Genomic DNA, 20,523 nt, shown 5'->3' with positions numbered 1-20,523 from the left:
TTGAGTCCGATTTGTCAGCCAGTTATGAATCCATCTGATGGTGACTCAAACTTTTCTCCATAATTGCTCTATGATCAGTTAAATTCTCTTCTCAAGCTTTTATTTCTTGAGTGATTCCGGAAAAACTGGCCCAAGTTGAACAGAATTGTTTGGTTTTTGAAGCTGAAACAGGTCAGAGAATAAATTGGGCATGGAAGCCTGGTGCCAGTCTGCCCCCTGCCTGCCATGCCTGGAAAATGCACCCTCCTGTTATTTGGAATTGAAGCTGGGTTTCCCCTTCTCCCCACTTTGCCCTTCTTAGGGGCTGCGTGTTCCCAGGATGTTAAACCTGCCTAATGGGTGGATGGAAAAAGTGCTGGAAATCTTATTTATTCATTTATTTATGTTTCATTTTTCTTAGCTGCAAGCCTACCTCAGAGAGGGGCTCTTTAGAAATGGCAACTCTGACAGTTTTAATCAGAGAAAAAAATATGGAATGGAATGGAATAACATAGCATAGCATAGCATAGCATATTGGAAGAGACCTTGGAGGTCTTCTAGTCCAACCCCCTGCTTAGGCAGAAGACCCTCTACCCATGATGGCGATCCTATGGCACACGTGCCACAGGTGGCACACAGAGCCATATTGGAGGGCACGCGAGCATTGCCCTAGCTCACCTCCAGTGTGCATGTGTGTGCCAGCCAGCTGATTTTTAGAAGGCCTCTGGAGGGGGAAGGCCCATTTTTCACTCTCTCCAGGCTCCAGAGCCTTTCTAGGAACCTGGGGAGGGCGAAAATGGCCTTCCCCACCTCCCCGGAGGCTGGAAACAGCCTGTTTGCTGACTTCCAGTGGGAGCCTGGGGAGACCGGAAAACGGGCCTTCCAGTGGGACTGGAACTCAGGAAACAGGGCATTTCTGTCCTCCAGACCGGTGGAGGCCGTTTTTGCCCTCCCCAGGCTCATAGAAAGCCTCTGGAGCCTGGGGAGAGCAAAAAAAAAAGGCCTTCCAGTCCCACTGGAAGTCGGCAAATGGGTCGTTTCTGGCCTCCGGGGGGGGGGGGGGTGAGGAAGGCCATTTTCACCCTCCCCAGACTCCAAGAAAGCCTCTGGAGCCTGGAGACAGCAAAAAACGGGCCTACCAGACCCACCATGCCAAAAGTGGGGGGAGCGCAGGGGGGTTCACGTGTGCATTGAAATATGGGTGTGGGCACAGGTGCACATCACCCCCCCCCCCGCACGCGCTTCCGCTTTTGGCACATGACAGCGAAAAGGTTAGCCAACGCTGCCGTAGACCATTTCAGATAAATGGTGGTCCAATCTCTTTTTAAAAACCTCCAGTGTTGGAGCAGCTACAACTTCTGGTGGCAAGCTGTTCCACTGGCTAATCGTCCTCACTGGCAGGAAATTCATCCTTAATTCCAGGTTGCTTCTCTCCTTGATGAGTTTCCATCCTTCTATTCCACAGAATAGATGTTCCACAGATGTTTTAAAATCTTAGGCCAATGGTGTAATAAGTTTTTTAATTTGGGTTTTAATTGTATATTGTATTGTTTGTTTTATTTTGGCTGTCCTTCGGGAGAAGGGCGGTATAAAAATCGAATAAATAATAAAAATAATTTTAAAAAAAAGAAGAGAATCTTTGCAGTTCAGAATGAAACAACCGGACAATGTGCTTGGTTGTTTTCTTGCAAATATCTCGAACCAACTGAGGTACATCATCAGTGCTAGAAGGGAAAGGGGCTGCAGAAAGGAGGAGGAGTGGGGATGAAGGTTGTTTTCCAGGCTAGTTCATGACCCAACTAGGTAACATCATCAGTTTGTAGAGAGGAGGAGAAAGACTCTGAGATCCCTGGTGCTCTCTAGCTTACTTGTTTTGCATAGTCACTAGCACAGATGATGTTCTCTAGTTGAGTCATGAGATGTCTGCAAGAAAACCACGAAGCCCAGAGACCACCAAAAGATCTCACAGTTCAGCCCTTCTATTGAGAATCAATATATTCTGCCAGCCCACAGAAAGCATTAATGCAGCAACCAAATTTAAAAGCCTTGTGTGCACCTGATGACTTTTGAAAAAAAAAAATTGGTGCTATCACCAGGAGGGCCTTGTAATGAACACTTCAGCGGCTGTGAAATTTTCTTCACTGAGGGTTTTCTATTTTTAAAAATGACAAGTATTGAAGCGCTCCTGGAAAGGCCAAGAGAATTGGGGGACGATGGGTAAAACTAGAGTTTTAGCTCTATTTACAAAAACACAATTAAGTAGGCCAGCAAAAGGCCTGGTGTGTGATTGACGCAACCTGCAAAGCTTTTATTAGGTGTAGCTGTTAGTGTGAAGTTTTGTGCAGCTCATCACGCCAGGAAGCCATTCCGTAGCATGAGTTAGTTCAACGCACCATGCAAACTCAGAACGCAGTGAGAGTTCATTCCGTACCCAGGTTAAGCCTGTTGTGTGAATAAAACCTTGTCTTATTGTCATAATGGCTCTTCACTTCGCTTGGAAGGAAAATCCAGGTCCAGTTTCAAGCCGGGAATAAAATGGAGGCTGATTGGAAAGAAAGAAATGAATTGATGAACAGAACAACAGCTGGGACAACTGTCAAAATGGAGTTGAGAGTGGGTGCGGTTTTTATACCTTCTCTGGGTTTTGTACTTGAGCTTCCTGTTCCTGTGCAAGAACATGTCTTTTAATATTCTATTGGCTGTTGTCAAGATTCCTACGGGGTCATGGCTGGCTCTATAGGCAGAAGGGGCCATGCAGATCCTAGGTGGTTGTCTGAGCTCATCTTGTCAGCCTTTGGCTTGCCTAATTGTGTGGCTTATCGGGAGTCTCTGTCTGACCCAGCCTTTCTGAAGGGATCACCAGATCTGCAGTTCTAAAAACTGGCCTCCTCAGCTTCTGCTTGGGGCAGGGAGACCCCCGGGGCTGGTTTCTGCCTCCCTTAAGATCTTTCCCCCCCCCCCTCCATTTCTCCTTGAGGGAAAATATTCTATCCTGCCTTTTTAATATCCCCCCCCAAATATTTCATTCTCTAGAAGGGTGAGTGGGTGGGCGGGTGCTGACTTTCTACAGTTCATATGAGTACAAGACATGTTGCTTTTAACTTGCCTCATTGGCTAACAACCGTTCATTTAGTGACTGCTTCAAAGTTACAACTGATGGTCTGGCTGCTAAAACAAAGCACTTATGACCATTTTCCACACTTCTGACAGCTGTAGCATCCCCGTGCTCAGGATCAAAATTCGGATCCTTGGCCACTGACTCGTATTTATGACGGCTGCCATGTCCCAGCGTCACATGATCCTCTTTTGCAATCTTCCAACAAGCAACCGTCGTGGGGAAGCAACTTAACTGTGTTACTCACTTAACAACTGCTGTGATTCATTTAACAACGATGGCAAGAAAGGTTGTAAAAATGAGGTGAAACTCACTTCACTTTCTTGCTTAGCAGCGGAAATTTTGGATCACCTGGGGTCATAAGTGGAGGACAACCGCAGTTATTTATGAATTTGCCAAAGGCCCCTCCAACCTGCCAGAAAACAGCCGCTCAATTTTTATTTTCATGTTTTTATTTATTTTTTTTTTTTTTTCAAAAAGTTTTTATTGGTCAAAAAAGGTTTATACAAATACATATCAGGTATGGTAAATTTTCATTTTTCTTATACAAGATAAGAATTTAACTCAAATTTTTTAACACATACAACAGCCATATGGCAAACAGGTGACACGAAGTAGCTAAGTTTACAAATCTTACATACGCAATAAAGAAGGGTCAAGAATAAACAGAATATCGTACAAAAGAGAATAAGGAAAACCAACACAATACCAAATATCTTTATCACTTCCTAGTTTTGGATCTCAGAACTCTGGGTTCAGCCTGACCCAACTCCAGGGCCGCAACAGCGGCAGCCGCCACCGCCCCATGGTCTATAACCTCCCCTTCTTCAATTCCTGGGTCATCTGATTCCAGGAGGGCTTTGTATTCCTCCACGTAGGCGGTAGCCTCCGCAATTGTACTAATTTTTTTCGTAATGCCCTCCCGGAAAATCATCAATCCCTCTGGCATCAGCCATCTGAAGCCTACTCCCTTCTGGTACAATTTGCTTGACAAAAAGTAATATTTCTTTCTCATTTCACGTACCTGTCTGGGAATCTGCCTCAGAATGGCTATCTCCCTGCCCCTGTAAGTCAGTGCCCCACTCCTATGTTTTCTAAGAATTTCATCTCTCGTCTCTCTTCTCACAAATTTGACATGAACCTCTCTGGGAACTGCATGCGTGCGTGCATATTGTGAATTAACTCTATAAACTCGATCCACATCCCAATTCATGAAATCAACACCTCTCCCAAGAAATTCTCCCAACAATTTAGTCACAACATCTCTCAAATCTTCTTGGTCCACTTCTTCCAAATTTTGAAACCTAAGGAAATAAGACATTTTATCCATCTGTAGTCCAAGCACAGCATTGCCTGTCATCTCCTCTCTTTTCTGCACTGCCCGCATCTCACCCTCCAGACCTTCCACTTTCTGCTTGTTTTCTGCTGAGACTTGTTGAGTATCCTTTAAATCCTTTTGGATAGTCACAATTTCTGCTCTTATTTCCGTTTGGCCTCTTTGCAAATCATCCAGTTTCTTGTCCATATTGGATAACTTTTCCAGAATTCTCTCCATCTCTCCAGCAGTTGGTCTCTGACCTTAATCCTCAGGCAAGCACAGTATCCTTATAATTTCCTCCGGATCCACCAGGGGGCACTCACAGTAGCAACGAGTCCAGAGTACAGTTAGTCAACCAGGAAGCCGAAGGGAAGTGATGTCATCAAGATTCTCATAGTGAAGGCGGAAGCTGGACGCCACCACTGTTCCCCAGAGGGAGGGGGGGCCTCAAACCCTCCCTCCTAAATTTCTCCATCACCTCTTCTCTCCAGAGCTCCACAAAACCAGTAATCTTCTTATTTTAAGTTCTCCTCTCTCCAGAATGACTCGTGCTCCTTCCAGCCGCAGGGGAGAAAAACCCCCCCGCACTCCGGAGCACTCCACTCGCGTTTACCGATATCCCCTTCCCTTCTCCATTCCTCAATTCTTCTCCGTTCCCTGTTCACCACCAGGCTGCTGCAGTTATAAATCCAAAGCCCCGGTGTCACCGGGCACAGCGGCCCAGGCGACGACCAAAGTAATGGCCGTGGCCCGTGGCCTCCGAACCCCGCCGAGCCTAGGACGCGCCAGCATCGGTCCCCCCAGTCCTGTATGTCGGCTGGGAGACCCCTGGCGAGCCGTCCGTGCGGCAGGTGTCCTTTTCGGAACACCTGGCCCCTGGGGGCCTCGGCGGCGGCCGGATTCGGGCACTGGAGGCAGGAGAAGCCTCCAGACGACCGTTGCCTCTGGACACCGGAAGTCGTCTCCTATTTTCATGTTTTTAGAAAGTCGGGTTGGGGGAAAAAAATTGATGCAGCAGGTAAAAACCAGGAATTCTTCTACTGCAGAGTCATGAATGGAGGGTAACTCACCAGGCCCTGAATGGAGTCACAAGAAAGTGTGTATCACACCTGAAGGCACCAGGCAAACTTAGGAAAAGGACGGACCCCTTTTCAATAGCTTCATGACAAAAAGGCAATGAATCTAACATGTATCTACTGTCTAATGTAATGTTAATCCAATTAACAGATTATCAGAGTTGGAAGGGACCTTGTAGGTCATCTAGTCCAACTCTCACCCAAGCAGAAAACCCTAGACCAATTCTGACAGAGGGCAGTCCAGTCTCTTCTTGAAAGCTTCCAGGGATGAAGCTCCCACAACGTCTGAAGGCAACTTCTGTTCCATGGGTTGATTGTTCTGTCAGGAAATTCCTCATTTCCAGGTTGAACCTCTCCTTGTTCAGTTTCCATCCATTATTCCTTGTCTGGCCTTTGGGTGCCTTCGAAAACAGCTTGACCCCCTTCCTCCTCTCTGTGGCAGCCCCTCAAATATTGGAAGATGCTCTCCTGTCTCCCCTGGTCTTTCTCTTCGCTAGACCAGCCAGGCCCAGTTCCTGCAACCATTCTTCATAGGTTTTAGCCTCCAGTCCCCTCATCATCTTAGTTGCTCTTCTCTGCCCTCTTTCTAGAGTCTCAACATCTTTTTTATAGTATGGCGACCAAAACTTGATGCAGGACTCTAGGTGTGGCCTTACTAAGGCTTTACAGAGTGGTATTAGTACCTCCCTTGATCTTGATTGTATCCCTCTGTTAATGCAATTTAGGATTGCATTGGCTTTTTTTGTTGCCACTGCACACTGCTGGTTCATATTTAGTTGGTTGTCCACTAAGACTTTGTTTTTGTCCACTGTGTGAAAAAAACACACAATTGCAATCAACCTGCCTTCCATTGAGGACCTGTATACTGCACGAGTCAAAAAGAGGGCTGAGAAGATATCTGCAGACCCCTCACATCCTGGACATAAACTGTTTCAATTTCTCCCCTCCAGAGGGCACTATAGAGCATCCCAGGCCAAAACAATGAGACAGAAGGGCAGTCCCCTCCCCCGCCCTCGCCTTGTGCCGTCACTCTGCTGAAAGCCAAATTCCCACAGCACTGTTTTAAGCCTAAGGATATTTACTCATGGAGCAGGGCTGTAGTATTATATTGTATTGGTGGTATTATATTGTCATCTTCTTTACTATCCCTTCTTGTTGATGTTGGGAGAAATATCCGCCGGGTTCAGTTCCAAGCCAGGAGGAGGACACTGGAAAGATGGTTTAAGGATGAAGCTGAACCACATGGAACTGAGAGGTGGGGAGTTATACCTTCTCTTAGGCTTTGCACTTGAACTTAGATTTAGATTAGATTTTAGATTTTATTAGATTTTTATACCGCCCTTCTCCCGAAGGACTCAGGGCGGTTCACAGCCAAAATAAAACAAGAAAATGTGCACCATAAAACAACAATTAAAAAACTTATTAAATATAAGGCCAAATTAAAATCCATTTAAAACCATAAAACCCCATAAAATTTACATACAAATGTTAAAACTACTAAAAATTTCTATGCCAGTCCTGTTCCTGTGCAAGAACATGTATTCTATTGGTTGTTGTAGGGGTCATAGCTGGCTCTGTAGGTTGTCTGAGCTATGTTTGGTTGAAGTTTGGACTCTGATGCAATATCCCCGTGATGGCAAATCTATGGCACGCAGCACCTTCTCTATGGGCATGCGAGCTATTGCCCCACTTCAGCTCTGCCATCCCACCCTCCAGGTGGTCTTTGGCTCACTGCCACGCATGCGCGGGGGGAATGCAGGGGGCTGTGTGTGGATGTGGGGGGGGCATATGCATGGGGTGCACACGCATTGCATTTTGGGGGTTTGGGCGCACTTTGGGCACTTGGTCCGCAAGAGGTTAGCCATCACTGCGGTAGGCCTTTGATCATCATAGTTGCTCTTCTCTGAACCGTTTCCAAAATCTCTTTTCATTGTCCACCTGGACAAGGCTGGTGCAAAAGAGATCCTCCCCCCCACACAACTGCACGTCCCTTTAAGAGAGGATCTTCTTCTAGCAAGATCATAAGAGGCGTGCATAAGAGCACCAGCGGGCCTACTGTTCCTGTCCTAATGTTCCCTTTGGTTGTATTCATTTTGTGTGGTTATTTCATGCCTATACTTATATATACTGTTGTGTTTGACAAAATAAATAAAATAAAAATAAATAAATTTAGGGGACCAAGTTCATGGTCGCACCCAGCAGAAAGCAGCTGCCAAGAACCCCTGGGCTTTGAGGAAGGAGAGAGACTCACAGAGGACGATTGTGTGCTCCTACACACACACACACACACACACTCTTTCAATCCATCCAGCCATCCAGGTGGGTTCTAAGCGACTGCCAGGGCAGGTTTCAGCAAGAAGTGCCTTCCGCTAAAAACTCCCTTTTCGATCAAAGGGCCCGTTGAAAATGTCCATGGAGCTTCTCCGCCATCCATGTCACGGCTGTCCCAAAGGTGCTTTTTCGAGAGGCAACAGGAGTTTTTCTTTGAAGACATTTCACTTCTACTCCAAGAAGCTTCTTCAGCTGTGGCTGGCTGGTGGGACTGAACGGAAGGATTGATACTCCTTGCAGAGACAGCTGGTCATTTGCATCCTTTGAGAGGGTCCTTGAGGCCACTTGGAGGTCTGTCTGTGTTCTCAGGGTCACTTGAGTGGTGCAAATGGACCGGAGGCTTCTTGGCACTGTTAAAAGGACCGTGTGATAGGCAGGAGATGGGTAGTGTGGTGTCCCTCCCCCTGTGTTGTAGGAAGGGGCTGTTCAGTTTGGATACAGATGGCCTAAACAAGAGGCCCTCCTCCCCTCTGCAAAGCCCACGTTTTGGACAGACTCATCCGGCGAGAGTCGAAGAAGCTTCTTGGATGAGAAGCAAAACGTCCTCAAAGAAAAACAAGAAAATCCAGTTGCCTCTTGGGGGGAAAAAAGCACTTTTCAGGACAGCCGACTGAAAAGAAGCTGCTTCTGCTCCCTGGTTGCACTTTGAATTCTAGAGGTGATTTTAAAAAAACTGACCGGCCCAGGAGGCTCAGCCAACGGAGTCAAGTGGTTTTTAGGCCGAGTGAAAATCTCCAGCTTCCATGACCTGAAAACCCAGCTTGGACCTGGCCCAAAAATGCTTTTTACAGTCCCTGGAAAGTAGAAATATCTGAGGGTGTTTCTGGCCAATATGAATTTGTGTCACCTCCCCACTTCTGTTCTCTGGGCGTTTCTTCCAGCCACCTTCAAAACCCCACAGCTCCATAGCTCCCCCCCCCCCCAAATAAAGGATTTCCCCCCCCCTTGAACACATTTTGCTTCTCATCCAAGCAGCTTCTTCTGTTCTAAGTTACAACTGAAAGACCTTCTTGGATGAGAAGTGAAATGTACCAGTGTGTGGGGCTCACTTCCTGTTTGTATACAGTGGCCTGGCCGGCCAATGTTAGTGTGGGGTTTCTCTCCCCCCACCCACACTTTGGTAGTTCCTTGATTGTTTTTCTGTTGGTCGGCTGTTATTCCCTCCTTATTCACTGATGAGGTTTCCTAGCTGGGCCATGAAACGTCTGCAAGAAAACCAAGAAGCTCAGAGAGCACCAAGGACCCCATAGTCCTTCTCTTCCTCCTCCCTCTTCCTCTCTGCGAACCCCTCAACCTTCTAGCATTGATGTTGTTACCTAGTTGGGTCATGAAACGTCTGCAAGAAAACCACCAAGCTCAGAGAGCACCATAGTCCTTCTCTTCCTCCTCCTCCTTCCTCCTCCTCCTCCTCTCTGCAAACCCCTCACCCTTCTAGCACTGATGATGTTCCCTGGCTGGGTCATGAAATGTCTGCAAGAAAACCACCAAGGAGCCCCCATCCCCGTTCATCCCCAAACTACAGATACTCTCTTCTCTAGGGGTTAAATTTAAAATCCCGACTGCTATGGCCCTCTTGAACTTCCCAGCCCACCGGGACACATTTAAAAGTCCCGTTTCCCCTCCAATTCCTGAACTCATTGCTGTGTAGGGAAGCTTTGGACACACAAAGCCCTCTGACCTCTGAACGTTAATAAATATTTTTGATGGAATAAAGCAGCACCGAAGAAGGGCAGCCAGTGAAAAGCTTGGACCAGGCCATCGGAAAGAATAAAAGACCATTGGAGGGTTCATAGGGATCGTATCGAAATAAAACTATATACAAAAAGGAAACCAGTGGATATGACAGAAACATCAAACCGAACCAAAATTAGGAAATACATTGGACGTCTTCAGCATAGCGTTGACACAAGACAAAAAGACTTCGAAATGAATACGGAAAAAATAAAATAACATAATATTTCAAGAGCGGAGGTTGGGCAGCGAAATCTAGGCAAGGCAGGGAGGGGCTCTTGCAGACAAATTTGTCCTGGAGATTTTAATTATTATTTTTATCTCCAGCAGCAAAGAGAAGAGTGGCAATAAATGCACCATACATTGAAAGCCATCAGCCTCACCTGGCTACCCCCCCCCCAACAACACAAAACAACACAACATTGTGTGAGTCACAGTCCAACAGAGCTGGTGGGCTCCCCGAAGGAGAAAAAAGGGTTGAAGGCACTTTCAGTCTGCGCTGTGATATTCCAGTAGGGTTCATTCTTTCCAAAAAACAGCTTCTGTGCTTCATTGGTTTCCCCCGTACAAACACATTTCAAATTATGAAAATTTCAATAATCGTGGTTCTTCAAGTATACTTTAAAAAAAAGCTTCGTTTTGCTGTAGTATTTCAAAAATACTGGAATTTGATGTCCACTCTGTAAGATTAAGATTTATTCTAAATCTATTCAGGCCAGCGTATCTCAGTTTGAACAACTTGAAGAGGAGTGGACTTCAACTCCCAGCTAGGCTGGCTGAGGAATTCTGGGAGTTGAAGTCTATTCCTCTTCAAGTTGTTCAGATTGAGATACACTGATGTGGTAACACTCATCCACATGGCTTACATTCACACATCACTTTTAACCAAGCCAGTAGAAAAAAAAAATCCACAGCTGCATTGACCCCAATTTCCTAAACTGGATTATTTTAAATCTTGCTTCCCTTCTTCCTTCCCTTGTGGCTTAAATGTGCTGTGTGAATCCAGCGTGCTTGGCCAGTTCACGACACCCTGTTATTTTGCAAGACCCGTAAAAGGTTATTCAAACTGAACGACAAAAATTCGGGAACCGGATGAAGCATCTTGGGGGGGGGGGCGGCGTTTCGCCTTTAAAGGGTGAGAGAAGTTGGTTGAGGGCCCTCAAGGCCTCACTTGCAGCATTTTAAGGATGGGGTCTAAATTCTGTGCTCAAAACTAAGCTTAAAAAATTTAAAATAAAACAGACCTGAGTCGTCATTATTTATCCCAAATGATGTTTCTGATGAATGCGTTTGTGAGTTGATGGAAATTAAAATTTAAAAACAACTCATCTCATGTTGGTTCCTGTCCTTCAGGAAACGTTTGGAAAACAAGGAAGGGCTAACCTAAAAATGTACAAAACTGTTGGCTCCATCCTAAAATGACACTGGGTGTTTCCTGGGGTGGGGTGGGGGGAAATATCCCATTTTTCCTTCCCAGAAAAGGACATGGACATGTCTCTCTCTCTCTCATTGCTGGAAGTTGTCTTCTCAAGAAATAGTGCTCAGAATTCCAGGCGAAAGACCTGCGCTTGGGGAAACATCTCCAGAAGTTTGAGGTTGGTCCACTCCAGAAGAAACACCGACCCATTCTGACCACAGAACCCTCCTCTGGCCTGATCCCAGCCTCCTGGACATCTCATGACAATGAAGGCTGCCACCTTCCTGGCTGACCTATTCCACCCTTCCCTGGCCTTCCTCTGGGGTCCATCTGGCCACATCCTACTCTTGTGCTCGGCCGATGGAAAACTGCGGTCAACGAAGCCAGGTCTTGGAAGCGCGAAAGAGATTCTTGGGGTGCCGGTGGGGTGAGAATGGCCCAAAGGCTGGACTTAACTAGCCAGCCTGACCGAGAGAGAGAGAGGTCAGAGGCAAGGAGAACATCGCCCTACAACAGGCTGAAGGAGGAGGAGGAGGAGGCACGGTTTGTGGACATTGTCCTGCTGGAAAGGATGGTCTCCTTGGAGAACGGAGGGACGTCAGGGTATCTCTTGGAAGAAATGCAATAAAGCCTGCTACATGGAAAGTCAGTATCTATAGAAGAAGAAGAAAAAAAGGACTAGGGAGGTTTCCTCCTACTGCTTATAGGGGTGACCTGCAAGCAAAGAAAACAGAAAAGAAATATCAAATCAGCAAAGGCATATTTTAGAATTTAGAGTCAGAATAGAGCTGGAAGGGACCTTGGAGGTCTTCTAGTCCAGCCACTGCTCAAGCAGGAGAACCTATACCCATGATGGCGAACCTATGGCACGCACGCGGAGCCATATCTGTGGGCACACGAGTGTTGCCCTAGCTCAGCTCCAGCGCACATACATGTGCCAGGCCCACTGGAAGTCAGGAAACGGGTTGTTTCCGGCCTCCAGGGGGCCCCTCTGGGTGGGGTGGGGTGGGCTGTTTCCCCACCCCCACCCCCGCTCCAAGAAAGCCTCTGGAGCCTAGGGAGAGCGAAAAACGGGCCTTCCGGTCCCACTGGTAACTTTTTGGCAGTCGCATGCCAAAAGTGGGGGTAGTGCGAAGGGTTGCGTGCGCATGCGTGGGGGGCGGGGCACGGAGGGGGGATTGAGTTATGGGTGTGGCCATGCACGCGCAACCCGCCCTGCTCCCCCCGATTTTGGCACACGACGGCAAAAAGGTTAGCGAACACTGACCTATACCATTTTAGATAAGTGACCATCTTTTGCACTTTGCATGAAGTTGCTCATCATGAAAGAGAGTAACACAAGATCTGTAAGGGTCAGAAGAACAGAATAAAAAAAGTTGGAAGGGACCTTGGGGGTCTTCTAGTCCAACCCCCTGCTCAAGTCAGGATAACTTATTCCACCCTGACAAATGGTTGTCCTGTCTCTTCTTAAAAACCTCCAGCATCTACAACTTCTGGTGGCAAGCTGTTCCACTGGTTAATTGGTCACACTGTCAGGGAGTTTCTTCTTAGTTCCAGGTTGCTTCTCTCCTTGATGAGTTTCCATCCATCTAAAAGATTAAATCATGGCAACTGGACCAAAGTTTATTAAACTTTGACGATTGAACCTTCATTTTACATGTTGCTTTGTCATTTTGGGAGGAAATTCCCCCGCAGTCTTCGTGGCAAGAATTGCTTCTGTCCAATCACTCTGATTCTCAGCCTAACTAAGTATTTTCATTTTGACTGAAGGAGTTCCTTGGATGACTCACGAAAGGTCTCCGGTTCAATAAACTTTGCTCCAGTTCTCATGATTCAACCTCTTAGATCACTTTGTTGGTTGTATCTGATGTTCTGTGATTGTATCTGTTGATTTATCACTCCGTTGCTTGTATGTACACCGGAGACAAATTCCTTGTGTGACCAATCACCCTTTGGCCAATAAAGGAAATTCTATTTTATTGTACATTCTATTCTGTGTGGTGCGGTGGCCTCCAGGGGGAGCTCTCGCCTCACAATCGGGAGGCTGTGAGTTCGATCCTAGGTAGAGGCAGCTACTTCTCTCTCTGGGCACGATGAGAATATATCCGCTGAACATAACTCCGCATTGGTGACAGGAAGGGCATCCGGCCAGTAAACACTCTTCTCCGTTCAGTTGCCCCGACTCCACCCCGCAAGGGATTATGGGGTTGATGAAAGGAGATGATGATTCTATATTCTATTCTATAAAAGAAGAGGCCGATCTCACCTTTATGAGCTGATCCCTGATGTGCCACGTGAGGCTGACTCGGAAGGCCAGGCGGAGGCTCCAACTCCTGGGTCGATGGGGGAGCAGCTCTGGCGGGGAGAAGGCACAACAGGTCAGCACCACAACTGCTGATTTTGGGAAACTGAGCCTGCTTAGGTAGTCCTCGACTTACTTCATTTACTGGCCGTTCGAAGTTACGACTGCACTGAAAAAAGCGACTCAGGGCCGTTTTTCACACTTACGACCGTTGCAGCGTCCCCAGGGTCACGTGATCAAAATTCAGCTGCTTGGCAAAACTGACTCGTGTTTACGACGGTCGCAGTGCCCTGGGATCATGTGATCCCCTTTTGTGATGTTCTGACAGGTGGAGTCAAGGGAGATTCACTTAACAACCATGTTACTGAACTAAGAACAGCAGTGATTCACTTATCCACTGTGTTGAGAGAGGTTGTAAAATCGGGCAAAAACTTACTTAATAATTGTCTCATTTAGCAACGGAAATGTGGGGCTCAACTGGGGTCAGAATTTGAGGACTATCAGTATTTCCAGAAGGAGATGCTACTGACATAGAAACAGGACCAGCCACCAAGCAGCAAAATGCATAATTTCCTCCTGAGGGAGGTTCTGACAGGTTCTGGAGAACCGGCAGCAGAAATTTTGAGTAGTTTGGAGAACCGGCAAATACCATCCCGGCTGGCCCCAGAGTGGGGTGGGAATGGGGATTTTGCAGTATCCTTCCCCTGCCCACCAAGCCATGCCCACAGAACCAGTAGTAAAAAAAACTGGATCTCACCACTTGTCTTTTTCCTCCTACTCCTCCCTTGCAAACCCCCTTCTAGCACTGATGATGTTCCCTAGTTGGGTCATGAAATGTCTGCAAGAAAACCACCCAGCTCAGAGAGCATCATTTACCGTGTGGGCTTCTCGCTCCTGCCTCGGTGAGGGTCATATCCTTCCCTTGACCGTCCACACGCCGACTCAGGGGGGTCCTGCTGGACGTAGACGAAAAAGCTAAGCTAAGATTCACCTTCAGGTTTCACGTCCGTGAAGACCCAACCGACGCAAGTCAAGGAACTTAGCACATAATTTAAGGCCAGGAGAATTTCAGAGCAAAGGGGTGGATGCAGGTGGAACTGGGCTTCGATGGGAAGCAGTGGGAGGTCGACAGGAGGAAAAATAAATCTATTCTTGCTTTATAGGTGTGACTGGAAGTCAAGAAGGTAAAAGCTTAGAAAACCAGCTGAAAACTTCCTTGAAACTTTCAATCAACTGAATCAGAGATGGAATTTTTCTCTTTCGGCTTTTCTCTCTCTCTCTCTTCCCTGACATCAGTTACGGGAGAAAAAAACACCACCATATATTTAAGAATTGAGAGTCGCATGATTGCAAGATGGGAAGGGGGAGGAATATATAAATTTAATAAATAAAATTGCCCAAGGCCAATCTTAATTTGGGATAAGAGGCGTGATTAACCCCCTGAATGAATATTTGGGGCCTTCCAACTGCTCTCTGTCATGAGGGGTAAGAACCAAACCTACCGATTAAATCGTCACTTGACAAAGGATTATCAAAGAAATACCCAGATATAACGAGAGAAATTCTCAGCCTTCCTCAACCTGCCCCTGCCCCAAATAAGGCTCGCTCTCCAAACATGATGGGGAATAGAGATGGTTTATGAAAGCATAATTCATAGTTGTTTATCAAATCATAATTCATAAAGAGAGCAAATTCCATTCCTTTCTAGCACTGGTGATGTTACCTAGCTGGGTTATGAAACGTTTGCAAGAAAACAGTCCAGTTCAGAGAGCACCAAAAACTCCACAGTCCTTCTCTGTCCTCCTCCTCCACCACCAGCCCACTCCCTTCAGTACTGATGATGTCACCTAGTTGGGTCATGAAACGTTTGCAAGGAAACCACCAAGCTCGGAGACCACCAAGGACCTCATTGTCTTCCTTTCCCCCTTCCTCCCTGCAAACCCTCCACCCTTCTAGCACTGGTGATGGTCCCTAGTTGGGTCATGAAACAACCTGCAACAAAACCACCAATCTCAGAGAGCACCAAGAACCCCAGAGTCCTCCTCCTCCTCCTCGCAAACCCATTCCCATCTAACACTGATGCTGTTATCTAGTTAGGTCATGAGATGTCTGCAAAAAACAAAAACAAAACCCAGGTTCAGAGAGCAGCAAAGTCCCCAAAGCTCAATGCTGAGCTACAAGGATTTTCTTCCATTGAAAAACATAATTCTTGTAGAGGGGATAAGTGTGCCCTCCCTCCCCTCCCCCCTCCTTTTTCCTTTCCAGAAGAAGCCAATAACTTCCCAAACTGAATCATTTCCCACCTTCAAGTCTTGATCCTGCCTCCTCTTCTCCCGTTCCTTGGCCTTTTTGTAAGCTTTCTTCTCCTCGGCCATCAGAAGGCGAGCTATTTCCTGCGGGAAACAGTCCATCCAACAAATTACCTTTTTTTTTTTTTTTGGGCTCGCCTCTCTGCTTCTCAGTTTCTGAACTACAGAATAACAGAGTTGGAAGGGACCTTGGAGGTCTTCTAGTCCAGCCCCCTCTTCAAGCAGGAAACCCGACACCATTTCAGACAAATGGCTGTCCAGTCGCTTCTTAAAAGCCTCCAGTGACGGACCATCCTTCATGTGGCAAGCTGTTCCACCGATTAGCTCTTCTCTCTTGCAGAGCATTTCTATGTTGCGTTTCTTGATGAGTTTCTCTCTGTTGTGGGACTTCCTTAACGACTGTGGCAAGAAAAAATTCCACCAGAATGGAGGATTTTATTCCCCCACCTGCCTTGCTTTTATGCTTAAACCGAATCTCACGGGACCTTTGACTGACACATTTATTTATTCTCCCATCTGGAGAAGTTCACCAGCATTCTTGGTTTTCCTTCCCTAAATGGTCGGGTGTGGTCCACCACGACCACAGATGGGAAACCACATCTGCATTGCGGCCAAGAAAACTGAGTCACCAGGATACCTTGACAGACATGAGCTCTACGGAAGAGTTCGGCCTTTTTAGGGTTTTCCAACTTTGTCAACTTTTTTTAAAGATGCGTGGACTTCAACTCCCAGAATTCCCTAGCCAGCACAATCTCTCCCACGGTCGCTACTGTTGAGCCAGGTGCAATCTATTCTGCACCCGGCTTTTCCTGCCTAAGTACAGGTAGCCCTCATTTAGTGACCGCTCAAAGTTACGACACTGGAAAAAACTGACTTACGGCTGTTTTTCACACTTATGACCCGCAGCTCCATCATCATACGATCAAAATTCAGAGGTTTGGCAACTGACTCATATTTACGACGGCTGCAACGTCCCCGGGGTCGTGTGTTCCCCTTTTGCGACCTTCTGACAAGCAAAGTCAATGGGGAAGCCAGATTCACTTAGCGACCGTGTGACTGACTTAATGACTGCAGTGATTCACTTAACAGCTGTGGCAAGAAAGGTCATAAAATGGGGCAAAACTCACAAATCTCTCACTTAACAACATAAATGTTGGGCTCGACTGTGGTCGTAAGTCGAGGACTACCTGTAAAGGGCTTTCTGTGTCTCATCACTGAACTGCTCCTTGTTGGGACCTCAACTCTCAGAATTTCTTTTATGTACACCGAGAGCATCTGCACCAAGACAAATTCTTTGTGTGTCCAATCACACTTGGCCAATAAATTCTATTCTATTCTATTCTATTCTTTGTCGCCATGCAGGCAAGTGGAATTCTGGGAGCTGAAGTCCACAAATGCAGAAATGACCAAGACTGCACAATAATACTGCACTAGGGGGAACAATGCACCAGGGGTGGAACCTCTTGTTCTGCCTCGTCCGCTTTCCCCGCAGCCGGGCCCGTCTTATCTCCTTCCGAACGCTGAGGAATGTCCTAGTATGCCTCCCGGCCCCAGCCCTGGCTCCATGCCCAGACAGGCCGAGGAAGAAGAAGCGCCTCCAGCCCCCAGCCCTGGCTCCATGCCCAGGCAAACGGAGCAACTAGACCCCTCCCCCTCCCCCACAGCATGTGAGCCTGAGGAAGGTCAATTACCAACAGCTGAAGCCTGGAGAGATCCTCGCTTCAGGAGAATTGATAGGCGGCGTCAACAGAAGGAAGGGAGGGGCAGGCCTGGATAAGTGCTGAGTCATGGAGCCACACCCCATGGCCTATATAAAGGATCTGTTTTCTGGCATTCTCTGAGTCAGGCAAAGTCTACCTTATCTTGCTGAAGTCACTTCCTGGTCTCCTGCCTGCCTTGAGAACTTTGCTAGGACTTTGGCAGAGCTGCAGAGGCACGCCTGATTCGGATTTCCCTGACCCGGCCGTCAGCGGAGGAGTGGGACACGACACCTCTGGAGATGCCAGGGCCACCGGAAAGCAGCCAGCTCCTCCAGACCAAGGTCACCCCAGAGGATGGGCTCAAGATACAGAAGGATCTTGACAGACTCGAACCGTGGGCGCTATCTAACAAAATCAAATTCAAGGGTGAAAAAGGCAAGGCTCTACATTTAGGCAGAAGAATCAGATGCACAGATATAGCACAGGTGATACCTGGATCAACTCTAGTAACTGTGAGAGGGATCTCGGAGTCCTAGTGGACAACCATTTAGATATGAGCCATCCGTGTGCAGCAGCTGCCAAAAAAGCCAACACAATTCTGGGCTGCATAAACAGAGGGATAGAATCAAGATCACGTGAAGTGCAAACACCACTTTATAATGCCTTGGTAAGGCCACACTTGGAATATTGCATCCAGTTTTGGTCGCCACGATGTAAAAAAAGATGTGGAGACTGTAGAAAGAGTGCAGAGAAGAGCAACAAAGATGATTAGGGGACTGGAGGCTAAAACATACAAAGAAAGACTGCAGGAATTGGGCAGGTCTAGTTTAATGAAAAGAAGGACCAGGGGAGACAGGATAGCAGTCTTCCAATATTTGAGGGGCTGCCCCAGAGAAGAGGAAGTCAAGCTATTCTCCAAAGCACCTGAGGGCAGGACAAGAAGCAACGGATGGAAACCAATCAAGGAGAGAAGCAACCTGGAATTAAGGAGAAACTTCCTGACAGTGAAGACACTTAATCAGTGGAACTGCTTGCCTCCAGAAGTTGTGGGTGCTCTAACACCGAAATTTTTAAAGAAGAGATTGGACAACCATCTGTCTGGGATGGTTAAAGTCTCCTGCTTGAGCAGGGGATCGGAGTAGAAGACCTCTAAGGTCCCTTCCAACACTGGTATTCTGTTATTCCCTTCGATCTAGACCCTAACCCTTACGTTTCTATGACCTTGGGTGGGAGGGTTGGACTAGATGACCTCCAAGGTCCCTTCCAACTCTATTCTGTATTAAGGTATTTCCCAGTTCTCTTCCAACTCTGTGACTCTGTCGTTGACCTGTCCTTGCAGGCAACCTACCTCGTCCTGAGCAACTTGTGCGGCCCTCCTGTCCACCTGGCTGGCCTAAAAAAGAGAGAAAAAAGGGGAAACTTTAAAAAGAGAAGATTGGGACCTCCGAGGTTCCCCTCCCCTCCCCCCTTCACCCGAGCCTTGAACTCTTTCTCCCCACCTCCCCAAATGAGGTGCTTCAACCACCCTGTCAGGTGTGCCTCCGTTCAAAACTCAAGAAAGGAAAATCCCAACTCCGTGTTTGTAGAGAAAGAAACTTTTACTGAGTATGAACTCAATGCAACAAAGGAAAAGCAAAGCTTGAGGCAAGAGGTGCCAAAATTACATATTGGAAGCATCCCCAAATCCCTCCCCCCCCCACCAAGGACCCAGATTGAGTGTCCAATCCACATTTCCCCAAGGTGTCATGTGGGGCCCTTCTTCAGCCGGGCCCTCTCTCCCATCTATCTGGTATGCAGGAACGGCTGACCTTGGCTGCTATCAGCTCCCCCTGCAGCTGCTATGAAGCCTGTGAGAACTTTCCTCCCTTTTGTGAGACATCTCCACCAGCTCACTTCCCCCCCCCCCAAATACCAGCAATGCCTCCCCCGCTCTCGTTACAATGGCAGCCGAAAGCAAGCAAGCATCGTAGAGGCTGCTGGACCCCCTCCTTTGCTTCTGGCTCCCCCCAACCCCACTGGGCCTCCGAAAAATTCTACTTTGGGACTACACAACCCCTTTCCCAGCCCTTCCGATCAACGTGATTTAGGACAGATAAGAAGCTGCAGTACATTTTCTATGAGCTATACGCAGTTAATAGTTTGTTAGCAGACGGTTTTGAAACTTTATTCCAGTTTTTCTGGGTTTTATTTCTCCCGATGCTTTTACCTGTTAAGTAGGTTGTCATCCATATAGTAGATGGGTAACAGGTTAATAATTTGCAAGTAGAATTAGAAGTTTAAAAACTTGCTTTGGGCCTGTTTCACAAGCAGGGTGCAATTAATATTCTTGTAGTATATTCATTGGTATTCAACTACAGGGGTGGGAGGAAATATGTGTTTATGTGTGTTTTTAATGCAATTTTTTTTGGTGTAATATATTGTCTGCTTTTATTTTTTCCTTCTTTGCTTATCTTTTATGCATCTTTTTTAAAAAAAGTTTTGTATTTCAATTTCTTCTTGAATAAACTAAAACTACATGTCAGAGAAAAATAAATATTTTCTATTTATATTGTTCTCCAATATCTGGAAAGTTAACTTTGGGAGCCGCCCAGCCCCTTTCCCCCATTTTCTCTTTCGATCAGGCCCTGCATCGCTCACCCGCTTCAACTCCCAGAGAAGACCCCCACCCAGCCATGCCCGGGGTGCTATTCTGTTTTCTGCCATGAACCGTGGAGAAAATCAAAGCAGGGCACCGAAGCAGCTGAAAATGGGAGAATTGGAATGGGGAGGGGGGTTCTCTCAGGATTCCCCCCTGTAATGGCAGAGTTTGGCTCTGCTCACCAGCAGTTCCTCCTCCTGTAACTTCCAGGCAATCTCGGCATCGTAGGCTTCGGGGTCCCGGGAAGCCCCCACTCGGGGTCTGGCGTAGGCGTCTTCTTTTGACCCCCGGGGTTTTGTCCCTGCAAAAAAAGGAAGTGGTGGGTGTGGGTGTCTTGTTTCCGGCCGAGATGGAAAGCAGAGCTAAAAGCAGAAGAGCAGAAAACGAACGGCTGAGGATCCATCCATGGCTGGCCTCGGTTTTCAGGAAGTCCTCGACTTACGACCACAATGGGGAACAAAATTTAGGTTGCTAGGTGAGATGCTTGCTAAGTGAGTTTGGCCCCATGTTACAACCTTTCTCAGCATGGTTGTTAAGTAAATCGCTGCAGCTTTTAAGTTAGTCACACCGTCGTTAAGTGAACCTGGCTCCCCTCCCCCCCCGTTGA

At 47.2% G+C, this 20,523-nt stretch overlaps 1 protein-coding gene across 7 annotated transcripts in view; it reads right to left on the bottom strand.

Moving 5' to 3' along the window:
• Positions 1-9,605: 9,605 nt before the first annotated feature.
• CCDC50 (coiled-coil domain containing 50) overlaps positions 9,606-20,523 on the bottom strand; it is a 31,291-nt gene continuing 20,373 nt past the window's right edge. The window contains exons 6-12 of one of the 7 annotated variants that reach the window (XM_058188939.1): positions 20,099-20,217; positions 18,627-18,671; positions 15,573-15,662; positions 14,146-14,225; positions 13,234-13,322; positions 12,235-12,311; positions 11,478-11,681 (exon numbers count right to left, since the gene is read on the bottom strand). In XM_058188939.1, the coding sequence (XP_058044922.1) occupies positions 12,235-12,311; positions 13,234-13,322; positions 14,146-14,225; positions 15,573-15,662; positions 18,627-18,671; positions 20,099-20,217 (500 nt within the window). In that variant the 3' untranslated portion in view covers positions 11,478-11,681. Of the gene's footprint in view, positions 11,682-12,234; positions 12,312-13,233; positions 13,323-14,145; positions 14,226-15,572; positions 15,663-18,626; positions 18,672-20,098; positions 20,218-20,523 lie in introns of all 7 variants that reach the window. The other 6 variants (XM_058188936.1, XM_058188937.1, XM_058188941.1 and 3 more) reach the window with 6 other exon arrangements.

This window comes from Ahaetulla prasina, chromosome 6, assembly GCF_028640845.1.
Source record: "Ahaetulla prasina isolate Xishuangbanna chromosome 6, ASM2864084v1, whole genome shotgun sequence".
Taxonomy (NCBI): domain Eukaryota; kingdom Metazoa; phylum Chordata; class Lepidosauria; order Squamata; family Colubridae; genus Ahaetulla; species Ahaetulla prasina.
This window is presented reverse-complemented; position numbering and strand designations above follow the sequence as displayed.